The sequence below is a fragment of the Drosophila montana genome, unplaced genomic scaffold (genome assembly GCF_035044405.1).
Source record: "Drosophila montana isolate Dmon_TW-CO22-7 unplaced genomic scaffold, ASM3504440v1 contig_2127_1, whole genome shotgun sequence".
Taxonomy (NCBI): Eukaryota; Metazoa; Arthropoda; class Insecta; order Diptera; family Drosophilidae; genus Drosophila; species Drosophila montana.
The window spans coordinates 504,732-517,759 of NW_026997035.1; the positions used below are offsets into that span (position 1 = coordinate 504,732).

The 13,028-nt window shown below is 36.5% G+C and overlaps 3 protein-coding genes across 3 annotated transcripts; 2 read left to right on the forward strand and 1 right to left on the reverse strand.

Moving 5' to 3' along the window:
• The first annotated feature begins 302 nt into the window (after window positions 1-302).
• On the forward strand, window positions 303-1,244 carry Obp56c (Odorant-binding protein 56c). Its single transcript, XM_064680619.1, has 2 exons — window positions 303-320; window positions 501-1,244. Exons 1-2 carry the CDS (start codon window positions 303-305, stop codon window positions 1,242-1,244), a joined length of 762 nt encoding a protein of 253 aa, XP_064536689.1.
• A 1,363-nt stretch (window positions 1,245-2,607) lies between these two features.
• On the forward strand, window positions 2,608-3,200 carry Obp56b (Odorant-binding protein 56b). Its single transcript, XM_064680516.1, has 2 exons — window positions 2,608-2,679; window positions 2,733-3,200. Exons 1-2 carry the CDS (start codon window positions 2,620-2,622, stop codon window positions 3,090-3,092), a joined length of 420 nt encoding a protein of 139 aa, XP_064536586.1. The 5' UTR covers window positions 2,608-2,619; the 3' UTR covers window positions 3,093-3,200.
• A 619-nt stretch (window positions 3,201-3,819) lies between these two features.
• Obp56a (Odorant-binding protein 56a) lies at window positions 3,820-5,064 on the reverse strand. The gene is made up of 2 exons (XM_064680517.1): window positions 4,948-5,064; window positions 3,820-4,271 (listed from the first exon to the last, which is right to left on the reverse strand). Exons 1-2 carry the CDS (start codon window positions 5,005-5,007, stop codon window positions 3,915-3,917), a joined length of 417 nt encoding a protein of 138 aa, XP_064536587.1. The 5' UTR covers window positions 5,008-5,064; the 3' UTR covers window positions 3,820-3,914.
• Between the last annotated feature and the right edge of the window lie 7,964 nt (window positions 5,065-13,028).

Consider the following 13,028-nt stretch of genomic DNA (forward strand, 5'->3'; position numbering starts at 1 on the left):
TTGGGGTCATTTTAGAAGCATTGCTTGCAATCAGTGGCTACGCACTGAGCTGTGTCCTTTCTAATAATATTTATCTAAAAATTCGCAGTCATTAAAATCTATAAAATGATTCAAAAAATCGCTTTGCCTGTTAAAAGCATTGAGCATGAAATTCGCACTCACATTATTTATACACTCTAAATACTGTTGATCCATTTCCGATCAGTGTCTATTGAGGCGTGTGAGAATTAAAGTGTACATAATATTGCAGCTATTAAATAACATTTACGGCTTATAATTATCAAAAAAATTGGCTTTATAAAATGCCATGCGTCTGGCGCGTGAGTCTCATATACATAGTTGTCCACTGACCGCTTTGAAGGTGCTTAAAAATTATTTGAGTTTATCAGAATATATTTAAATGTTTAAACGAGTCACCCTGTTATTGGCCCTCAGCCTGTTTCTCAGTGAACTAGCGCATCCAGCTTGGGTAATATACAGTTTTTCACGAAAGTGTCTAGAGCTGGGTTTCTACTACTCTCTCTCTCTCTCTCTCTTTCTTTCTCTTACTTTCTCTAAGACAGGCACGTTCCGTCTCTGTTTCGCTGAACATGTCCTTGACTCGCAGCGAACTGGATGAACGGAATGAGACAAAGGCTACAGCTAAGCTCAACCAGGAGCTGCTGCAGTCGTGCATGCGGGAGACGGATGTGTCCATGTCCCAACTGAAATTCTTTCGGCTCAGCCTGCTCTTTAATGATAATAACAACGGGGAGAACGAACCGGCCCTGGCACCTGGCGACGTTGCTGATGCTGAGCTGAACACGGGCAATAATCTGCCCGACTTGGACTATAGCAATGCGACACCATTTCTGGATCTGAAGCGGAATGAACCGCTGCAGTGTTTTGTGCGCTGCCTATACGAAAGCCTGGGCCTGGTGCACTATGACATGATGCTGGAGGAGGCGTTCCGAATGCAATTGCAGGGCCTCATGCAACGCCTGAAGCCAGAGCTGAAGGAGTGCAGGGACATGAGCAGCAAGAATCGCTGTGAGGCCGCCTACAAGCTGCATTTGTGCTACAATCATCTAAAGAATCTGGAGACGGAGCAGCGACTGCGCGAGGTGCTCGAGCGCAGCGAATCTGGCGGCGATGTGGCAACTATGGACAATGAGGAGAATGAGAATGAGAATGTTGTGAGTGAAGCGGATAAGGCCAATGAGATCATTCAGCGCTTCAGCGAAACAACGGCACAAGCAGCATAGATTCAACTATAATCTATTTAATTTACATATATATATATATACACATGTGTGTGTTATATGCACCTGTATTATGCATATGGCAAAAAGTAAGGTAAAAGTTGATTTGCTGCAATAAATAATGTGTAGCACGCTTTACGGCTGTGCTTGCTCTAATATACAAATAAATGTATAATTTTGGGCTGCGACAAGGAATAAAGCATGTCAGAACAAATAATAGCCGGCGTCAACAAATGGCGAATATATCGAGAAAGAAGGATATTTCGGCACGCCCTTGAAGCTCGTAATGCTGAGTTTGATAAAAAAAATTTTAGAAAACAGATTATTTTGCCATATAAAAACATACCTACCGATCTTTCTTTTGCAGCTATAGACGAAGAGGTCCAATGTTGTGAAACTTTCGAATGCCAAGCTTGAACAAGATATCTTGATAAACAAAAACATTTTCCTTACAAGAACCTAATTTTCGACTGATCGTTCCTATGTGGAACGATCCGGCCGGTTTTGAAGTACGTACTGCCTACAACAGAGAAACGGATCTATGCAAAGTTTCAATACGATAGCTTTTAAACTTAGCAACAGACGCCTGTCGGATATTGCTTTATCGAATTGGCTGTTGATGCTGATCTAGAATATATATACTTTATGGTGTGGTAGATGTCCCCTTCGCGGCGTTACACATTTCACGACAAAACTATTATACCCTCTACAAGCTGGATTTGAACCGGCGACCTGTTGGTCAGACGCTCAAGCTGCACAGCAATGCAAGCTCAAGACGTCGCGTTCGTTCAAAGAAATATTAAAATCGTTGCATTATTTTTGATGTTTATCCTACAAACGTTGACCACACTTTGAGAAAACCTTTGACTAACTCTTTAATATATATAGATGGCAGTAATTTATTTAAAACATACTACTGCTATTAACAGAGCTTCATAGAATAACCTAATCATAGCATAGTCTCTTCATGTTTCAATAACATGTTAGCATAGCTGCTAGTGTAACACATATCTAGGTATAGAATTATATCACATAGTCTGTACACCATCCTAAAACATGTAATTCCAGCTATTTTCAGTGTGAATTTCAGCATATAGCCATGCCAAAAAAATAAATTGTTTATACAAAAAATTCACAATCATTACATAAAATGAAAAAACGAATGCAGGAAATAAAAATTTGACGCTAGGTTTGAAAATTTTAACAAGCAAAAATGTAAGCAATTATAGCGAAAATTAAAACAAAATTGAAATATAATAACTTAATTAAAAGTATTTTTATATTTCGGTGAACTACAAGCTGCTAATATTTTCAGCTTTGACTATATAAGCAGCTTGTACTAGTGCAACAAAAAACAGTTTGAAAAATTCGTAACAAGATGAAAGTTCAGATATTTGTGGTTGTTTTTGTAGTGTTCTCTCTCTACGAGCTGGTTCTGGTAAGAATTGTAAATGGCTTAACATTATTTCTACAACTAAACATCACTCACAGTCGCAGAGTGCTGCAGATTTGGCTGCCTACAAGGAGAAGCAACAGGCATGCATCAAGGAGCTGAAGATTCCCGACGCGGAGGCCGCACAAATCGCAGCCGAAAAAGAGGTGGCCAATGCCTCTGAGGCATACAAGTGCTATCACAATTGCCTATACCAGAAAATGGGCCTGGTGACAGCCGACGGTAAACCCAACAACGAGAACATACTGAAATTTAGCCAGATACGTTTCAACAAAGCACCGCTGGACAAGATCAAGACCCAGTTGGCCAGCTGTGGCACGAACGTTGCAAAGTCCGCCAACAACTGCGATTTTGTCTACAACTTTGAGCAGTGCATGGCAAAGGCACTTAAGGCTTGAAGGGCAAGGCTTCAAGGGGCAAACGCTGCACTTTGCATAAATGATAAGCGAACAGCGGCAATCACGCAGTGAAATCCGTTAAATAATAAAGTTATTTTACAATATTAACGCATTTGCCGCATAATCGTGATGGTGGACACGCGCATTGTGCATTTAATTATGCAAATTGAAAATGGCAAATGAGCCAATACATATACCCAAACACACACACACTCACACACGTACAAGAACTTATATAGTATATATGTATATATGTGTGTACAAATATGTACACATAATCCATTTAAGCTGCTGGCTTATGCCCAGTCCAGAGGCCAGTTAAGCTGCAATTAAGCTGTGACAAACTGTGACGCATCCCAGCGAGTGCGTGCAAGCACCCAAATGGACCATAGGTTGCATTTAATTTGTCCCAAAAGCTATGCAGTCTATCTGCACACAATATTTATATAACCACATGCCCTTTTCACCACCTCGTAAGGCAAAACAGCAGCTAATGCATAATACTTTTACAAAAACATACTGAAACAATCGCTGACAAATTCAGTTGTTTCTCATGCTCTATAGGCGGCAAAATGCATTCCAAAAGAATAGTTGCGTGTTGTTTACATATTTTTGCAACCACTGAAAAACATACTCGTCGAACAGTGCATTTGGAAGGCAGCAAAGTCCGTTTGGTTAACTAATGCACACACACGCAAATACACCCACCCCCACACACAGATACACCTTTTGTTTTGTCTATTATGATATATAGTTATTATTGTTGTTTTTCAATGCACGCATAAATTAATTACAATTTGTCAGCATGTGCTGGTCGCTGCTTTAAGCCTGCACCTCGATGGGCTTGAAGGACTCGAAGCATTCGTGCAATTTGGTTGCCGTATCACAGTTATTCTCGCCCTTAATGCCACCGCATTTGGTCAACGCCTCGCGGGTCTTCTCCTCGCCAATAAGTGCGCCGAGCTTCTTGAGAACAACCTCCTCCTGGACAACGCCATCCTTGAGTGTGCCGACCTTCTCGAAGAAGCAGTTGGCAAAGCACTTGATATTCTCGCTGGGGCTCTTGAAGTCCTTGGCCTTCACCTTGGCCACCTCCTCTTCGGTCAGGTTGACCTCCTTGGCGCACTGCTCACCATACTGCTTGGTCAGAGCCTTTTGATCCTCGGTCAGCTCAATTGGCTGTGAGTTTGGATTTGGTAATGGGTAAAATCAAATCGAAATCAGTTGCTGTATCTTTTAGATATAAGTATTTGCTAGCTCCGACTCTTTTTGCTTCTTCTTTTTATTCGAAAGTTACTTTTTGACTGTACTTTCTTTTTAAATTTACTGGACACTTATTATATCTGTATAGAAGACCCATTCCCACTTCTTTTTCTTCTTAATTTATATCTCATTATAACAGTTCATTGTTTCTCTTTTTTTCTCTAATACTTGTATCTTCTGATTTTTGTGTAACTTATCTCTTTTATTTTCTCCTCCTTTCACCTTTTTTCATTACATTTTCTTCTTTCTACACCTAATCCTATTATAACAGTTCCAGAATCTCATATTATTCAAAATATTGTTCGGCTTTTTCCTTAACTTATCTTCTTCATTCTCTTTAATTCTCTTATTATTTGATTTGTCATCTAATAGTTCTTAAATCATTTTTTTTTTCTATTTGCTGACCTTAAACTTAAGTACTTGTCATTCCTAACTTTTTCCACTTCTCTTCTGATTTGTTATTTCTACTTACAGTTCCAGAATCTCATTTTATTCGTAATATTGTTCAGCTTTAACTTATCTTATTCCTCTTTTTGCTAATATTTTTTTCCAGCTTCTTTTACTTCTCTTCTGATCTATTATTTCTACTTACCGATGCCACAGCCAGAGCCACAAACACAGCACTCAAAGTGATCACAAAAATGGGATTCATTTTGATATTTTTTATGTACTTATGACTTGTTAGAACGCTGAAGAAGTTCTGATGCTGTGTGGATTGTTGCGCTGTGCTTTTATAGTCGAGTTTTGCGGTAATGAAAGCCGGTTTTTATTTTAATGAGCCCGCGGCAGTGATCTATCCAAGCTGTCGCTTTTTGGCCAGCTTGTAGTTTTATTTATCTACTTCTGTTTTCAGTCTTTCTTTTTTGCTATAATGGCAAGTACTTTCGTCAACTTCTAGCCTGCGGGCGGGATCTATGAAAGCAAACCTATTTTTTCTTCTAGTTTTGCTTTGGCTCATTAAAGACGAACGATCGAATCAATTATGCATGCAGACGGGCATTGTGCAGACGTCTGAAGTGTGGTCTCGAGATCATAAGTCTGCTTTTACCGAATTATGTTTATTTTGTCGATGTATGTTTTGATTTTATTTCTTTTTGGGTACAGCTTTGGCGGGAGTTACTTGGCAGCTGCTTAATCATTATCGCACTACTCAATCAGCGCGACCAAATGAAAACTTTGCACTTTGCCAAGAATCTCACCCACATTTTGGACTGGGGACTTTTCAGATATATATCTGAGTTCGAGGTGTAAGTCGTATTGAAAGTTGAGATGCGCAAGGAAAAGTCAAAGGAGCAGAAGAAGAAGAGGCAGTGGATGAGGAAGCTGAAGCAGGAGTAAAAGACAGACGACGGCAAAGTTTTTTCATTTGAATCCTATTATTTCAACGTAGTTGTAATCTTATTATCCACGAGATGACAGCAAAATGACATTTAGAAAATTTCACGCTGTGTGAAATGTACAAAAACAACAAAAAAATACACGCACACACACAAAGGAAAACCAAAGCAAATACGGGAATGCAAGAAAGTCAGCAGAGCAATGCGTGTGGGTGTAGGGAAAAAGAGAGGGTGAGAGAGAGAGAGTTGGTAGTAGCTGTCGCTGATGCGTAATGCGGCTGCCACTTCTTACTGCTGCTGCTGATTCTTCTTCTTCATGTTTTTCACCAAGTTTTTCCCGCTCTTGTCTGCCTGTCGCTGCTTCCCTTTTAATTTCAATTCTGACATTTGTTTGTCTGCTGTCAAAATAAAGTAGCTTTTGCTCGAAAGAAATAAACCAAAAACAAGAAAAAAAACAGATTGCGATTGAAAATTGCCAACGCTTTTCCGCCCAACAACCCACCGCCCACCCATCCACAGCCACACTCACATCCAAATAATAATAATAATAAACTAAAGCTTGTTTGACTTTGTGTAAATTCTTTGAAATCCTCACGTGGTAATCTTAATTCAATTTGTTTGCGGTTCGCCGAACAAACTTGAAAATTGAAATCTTGAAAGGCGAAAGTCGAAAATTTAAACATGTATGGGACATATGCGTTTTGTCAATGTGTCCATGCACTTAGAAAGAAAGCTATAACCAAGCTAAGCTAAATTTATTCCAAATTTTTTCACTCAAAATTCAATTTAGGTTCGGCCTGCAGGCAAATTAGAACTTTATTCTAAATGAACTTATTTTATATATTAAGAAAAAGTTATAAAAAAATTAGTTTTGATTTCATGATTCATGGAATTTTATTTTAAATTAAATATATATTGATACAAATTGCAGTCTGTTATTTTCCATATTTATTTAAATCCTGATAAACTGAAACAAATTATTAATACAAATTTGAAACATATTTTTTTAAATAAATCAAAGCCAGCAAAAAGCGATTGGAGACGGGGACATGTAAAACAACAATATTATTATTATTATTACTATTATTATTATTATTATTATTATTATTATTATTATTATTATTATTATTATTATTATTATTATTATTATTATTATTATTATTATTATTATTATTATTATTATTATTATTATTATTATTATTTATTTCACTATTTTATTTATAATAATAATAAGAATAATCTTGTAATAAAACCAATATTAAATTAATAATTCTTAAAATTATAAAATATTATTATTATTATTATTATTATTATTATTATTATTTTTATTATTTATTATTATTATCATAATTATTATAAATATTATTATTATTATTTATTATTATTATTATTTTTATTATTATTATTATTATTATTTATTTCACTATTTTATTTATAATAATAATAAGAATAATCTTGTAATAAAACAAATCTTAAATTAATAATTCTTAAAATTACATTTTTTATAAATCAAAGCTAGCAATGAACTGATGGGGGTTGTTTTAATATTTTATTATTTGATAATTAAAAATTCTATTACTATTATATTAAGGCTATAATTTTGTAAAATATATAATATTAGGCTTTAAATATTTTTTGCTAAAATAAATTTCAATTTCAATTCAATTTCAATTTTCATTTTTTTTTTAAATCCTGATAAACAGCGTTAAATATATATTTTCATTTAAAGGTTTTCAATTATATTTACATTTATACCCAACTTGCTGCTTAACTCCAAAAGTAGCCCAACTTATGGGCTAACCTTATAAAACTCATCTCGTGTGAAGCCTGGCATTAAATGATGTACATTGCTTAGTGTTTGAATTATGTGTAAAGCGTTATAAATAGAGTCATACATTCCAAAACCTGGCCAGACAATGAGCTGTGCTTGATGATGGGCGAGTTGCCGAACGGCTTTTCTATAAGCTGATTCTATCTTTTTCTCTCCCTCTCTCTCTCTCTCTCTCTCTCTCTCTCTCTCTCTCTCTGTCTTAATCTATAAGCAACAGCAGATGTCTTTCCTCTCCTCTGCCCGCCCAGCCAGCTAGAGACCCAAGTCGCCTGCTAAGCTACGCTAGAAATTAAGTACAATTTTCATTTTAAATTAAGCTGCCAAGGCTGGCGGCCACCCGCACGTTTCTCCCGCTGTCTGCATTTACAGCATTCGACGTCATTAATCACCACAGGAGCAGAAACAACAACAACAACAACAACATTAACAACAACAAGTCTGGGCATTTGTCAGAGCCTTTTGGTTTTACTTTGCTCTGAAGCATTTTCTAATCGTCCAAAAATTCAGCCGAAAAACTTGTGCAGCACATGTCAGAGGGTGCTCCATTCCGCCCCCTCTTCTGCTACTGCCCCCTCCCACATAACTATGTAAACTCCAATTTGGTAGCCACCTGTCTAAAAGGGGGACTTCCCCTCTTCCTAGTTATTTTTTGTTTGTTCTTTGGAGAAAAATGGTCGCTAAATTTGCGTGAAAAGGCAAATAATTTGAAATTCCCGCGGGGTTCTAAATAAGTAAATTTAAATTGCATTTGTATGCGTTAAAAATTTGTTGCCTTTTATTTATACCTATATTTCCACTTTTATTTCACGGGTTGGTGTTGTTGTTTTCTTTTGTATTTTTGTATTTTCTGTTGGTTGGGTGGGGATTTTGGTGGGCACCACAACAAGTTTCTGTTGCTGCTGTTATAAATTTGCGTGTCAAAAACGACGCGGAAAAGCTGATTTTTTGTTGATGTTTTCGCATACGAATGTAAAGTTCCGACCGAGTACCATTTACTACGTATTCCCCATTAGTTCCTCCTCAACTTCGCTTGTGTGTGTTTGTGCAAATGTTAATGTCCTTATCAGCGCTTCAGCATTTTTACATGTGTCCCGTTTGAAATATGCGGCGCTGTTTTTCTGGCGCTTTGCACGCGGTCGAGTTGAGTTTGGTTGTTTTATACCCTGTAACAGCGCTAAAGAGCGGTATATTGAATGTGAAGGTGATGTCCAGTTAAGACAGTCAAAGGCTTGATATACATTGATATACATACATACATTGCCTAATGAAAACCAACAAGTTATTCTTATATTACTTAACGATTCAGGCTTCTATTCCAATAAAATGACTATTTACCTTTCACATAAAAGTAATTTTTAATTTTTAAGAATATTTTCTTTTACAATTTTTATCTTCAGCATTTCTTCAGTTGTAATATCAAATAAAATATTTGCCCTAAAATATTTTCCTATTTACCAGACACTGCTTTTTGTACAAATAAAAAATTTTTTTTTGTAATGTGTAAATTTTTCTTTAGTAATTTCCAGATATAATATTTGTATTTGTTCTTGTATAAATAAGAAGTTATATAAGTATTTTCGTAATTTTTTAAAGCGTATTTGCCAGACACGTTCAACCGTTTTATAATTATTATATCATTTTTTGAACATTTTTTTTATTTATTTATCTTTAGTTTCAATATTAGTTCTGTTCTTGAACAGATATGTATTAAAATAACATTTATATCAGAATTTCGGTAATTTCTATATCTTTAATAAGCCGCATACTATGCACGAAGTTTGGGCTTCGTGGCATAAGTTTTACAACAATTTACCGTAAGTTGAACTCCACGTTCAAAGTTGTATTTATCACAAGCAAGTTCCATTCACACGTTTATCGTGGTTTTTCTGCAGTTGCGGGTGGATTTTCCCGAAAACCCCGTGCGTGCACTTCAATAACATAAGGTAACTACAGTGAATGTTTTAGCTTCCTAGCTCTTACGTTTTGGGCTGTGCGTTGATCACCAATCAGTCAGTCAGGCAATCAGTCAATCAGTCAGTTAGTCATTTAGTTCAGTCAATCTTTAAGTCAGTCAGTCAGTCAGTCAGTCAAACAGATTAATCTTATTATATTATTTGTTTAATAAATTCAAACAGATTTTTCCCATTCCGCCCTGTTTCTAGCCCATTTTCGGATTTAAATGCAAGCTTATATCTTTATCAGGTATTACAGGGCATATTGAAAAGGAGTTTACGAATTTAAATCGTTCGGACTCGTACTTTTTTGTGTGCTGCTTCCGTTGCAGTTGATGTCAAGTGTCAAGTGCTGGACAGTTGAAGTTATTTATTATAACGACAATTACATAGAAACCGATGTTGGTGGTGCTGCTGGTGGTTGTGGTGGTGCTGGTTGTGGTTGCTGTTGCTGTTGCCTGGCGGTTCACATGTTGTCAGAGCGTTTTGCCCTTTGTCAATAATTACATTTGTGTTAAATGCAAATTAGAAAATGCCACGAAAAGTCCGCTGAAAAAGAAGTGGCCATAATGTGTTTTGTCGTACGTTTATTATGGCTGCTGCTGCTGCTGCCGGCCACGCCCACCAAAAATACACACACTCACACAAACACACCATTTGCGAATGTAATAAAATTGCAAGGCAGCAGCATGAGTAACGCCCACATTTTGCACAGAAAAATCTCTTACGCCAACATTTCGCTTTTGTGTATGTGTGTGTGTGTGTGTATTATGCTGTCACTGCCCCCTTTTCTGCAGCCATGCCCCCTTGCCACTGCCACCCATGCCTCTTTCACTGCCCTTTCTGCATAGCAAAGAGAAAAATTTGCTAATGTAATGATGCTTAAAAGTGTTTCAAAGTATTTCTAACCATTTGCCATGTTTATTTTTATTTAAATGCCAACATGTGCGTGTGTATGTGTGTGTGTAAGTGTATATACGCATGTGTGTGCGTGTGTTTTGTGAGTCTGTCTTTTGGGTATTTGCATTTCTCTTAGTGGGCGTTTGATTGAATTGAAAATGCTTGCCAAAAAACTTTCTCCCATTTTCCCAGCTCTTTCTTTCCTGTTTTCCTTTTTTTCGTCTTGGCTTCGCCTTTGCTTTTGTCGCTGCTTTGTGCGCTGTTTCACTTAAGGGTTAAAGGAACTCGCACATAATATGCTAAATGGCTTAAAGTGTGAGCTGGGCACAGCTTTGAAATCCCCAAACCAAGCCCATGACAAATCAACACAAGAGATTTGATGCAAAGGAACTTTTGCTAAAATTAGAATTTAATTGAAGTGGAATTTAGTTTTTTAAGTAATTGGCTAATAATATGAGTAACTCGGTCCCTTTTCGGCTTCCGTTGAAACATGATATCAATCCGTCTATATATGATGAAGTTCTTTTTTATGGCTTAGTGCATAAGTCCATTTTATTCAAAAAAAAATGTAAGACAAGAAATAAATAAATGTAGTTTGAAAATACTTTGATCGACATCCCTACAAAGAAAATAACCAAGCATTTAATTTAATAGAGAATAGTCTCGATCTCCCGATATGTATATATTTTTTTGAAATATTGTTTAAGGATAAATCCCCAAAAATAGTAAAACAGAAAATTGAGTAAACTTTCATGCCAAATAAAGATAAAGGCCAAAATGCTATTAAGCTTAAAAATCGATTTCGGCTTGGCAAAGTCATGGTTTTATATTAGAAATTGTTGATATATACCCTAGGTTAAGAAAACAAAACATTTAACATTAATTTTAACAAAAAATTGTGTATTTAAATTTGATCGTAAAAATACACTAGAAAATATTCCGTCTCCAAAATTGAATTCTGCACATAAAACGATTCCGTTTTAAGAATGCTATATTAGCTTAAAAACTGAAAACAGAAAGTCTTGAACGAATTTCTAAAAACGCAAGAGGTCAAAATATTTAGAAATTAGTAATTGCAATTTTTTATATAAAATGTTAAACAAAAAAAAACAATCCTATAAATTGCATTTCAACTCAATTTTTTTCAAAATTTAAACAAACCAATTCTAGAAATTGCAAAACATACAAAATTTGAAGAACTTCCTAATTATTTTTTAAGGAAAAAATTTGAAAAGCATTCAAAAATTAATAATTGATAAGATATTTTTACCTAAAAATTCCTATTACAAAATAAAAAATTAATTCTACAAAATGCACAACATAAAACATAAATCTTGAAATTTTTCATCAACATCTATTTAGGTGCAAAATCAATAAGGCGTTCAGTTTTCTGTCTTCTGTTTAATTGAGTTCTTGAGCTCTGTTATCTACTTCTTTTATATGCACATTCCGGAGGCTAAGTATGCTCTTTAGCCTTTCCTCATTTCTTTGGCCCCGGCTCAATGCCAGCTGTTTCAAGCTCAAGTGTTGTTGGTTTCACTAGCAACATTTTTTTTTGGTCTGTGGCATGTAAGCTTCTCCACTTGTATTCACATAATACCATATGCTCATATCCATATCCGTATCTAACGAGCGCACGCTGCGCCACTACAGCCACTATAATATGCCAAATTAAAACTTTAACTAGCGCGCCGAGTGTCCTACAGCGTTAGCGTCAGCGTCAGCATAAGGAGCAGCAGCGGCGGGAGCAGCAAAGCCGGCGACACACTGTCATCATTATCATTAACAGACGCCACGGTTCGCACCTTCTAGGGGCAGTCGTTGCCGTCGCCTTCTGCTTCCGCTGACGCTGCTGTTGTGGCGCTTATTATTGTCGCTGAAGTGGCCGCCATGAGCAGTCGCTGCTGCACTCATTCTGTTGCAGCCACGCCCCTTCCTGCAGCCCCCATACTAAAAGTGACAACGCCCGAGCACATGACGGAGGCGCAGCTTCCGTTGCAGTTTGTTTTTTTTTTATTCACGCTGCGCGCAGACGGCTTAGCTTAAGTATCTCTACTTGTGTGTGTGTGGTGTGTGTGTGCGTGTGAGCTGGCGTGTTTTTATGAGCTGTTGGCATAAAAAACAAAATGCACGCGTTAATCTTTCTAACAAACCAAGGCTCTATGTCGCTATGTGTTTGTATGAACGCGTGTGTGTGCAAGGTTTATGTTGCAAATAACTTTGCTTGCACTTTGGCCTAACATAATTTATGCACTAGCAGCCCGTACTTAAACAGTGGGCGTGGCCACCAGCCAGCACCAACACTCACATTTATAATTACATGCTTAGGATATATGGCCAGCATTATAGCCCAGCACTTTCCAACATAATGCAACTGCCGAGTACATAATTAAATGCTACGTTGCAAATTAAGCGAATCGCAAGGTAAAAGAATTAATTTAATATTTAAAGGAAAAACTAAAGTTCACGCAGAGCTAAAACTCACTGTTGCATATGTGTGTATAGGGATTTTGGTTAGGTTTAGATAAGCCTAAATATTATTTGTCTATTTTTTTGACTTAAAGTAGAGTAAGGTCTCTTAGACTAAGGTTAAGTTATAATGCATAAGATATCCAAAGGTCCTTAATCAACTTTAAGATGCAATATTTTGTTA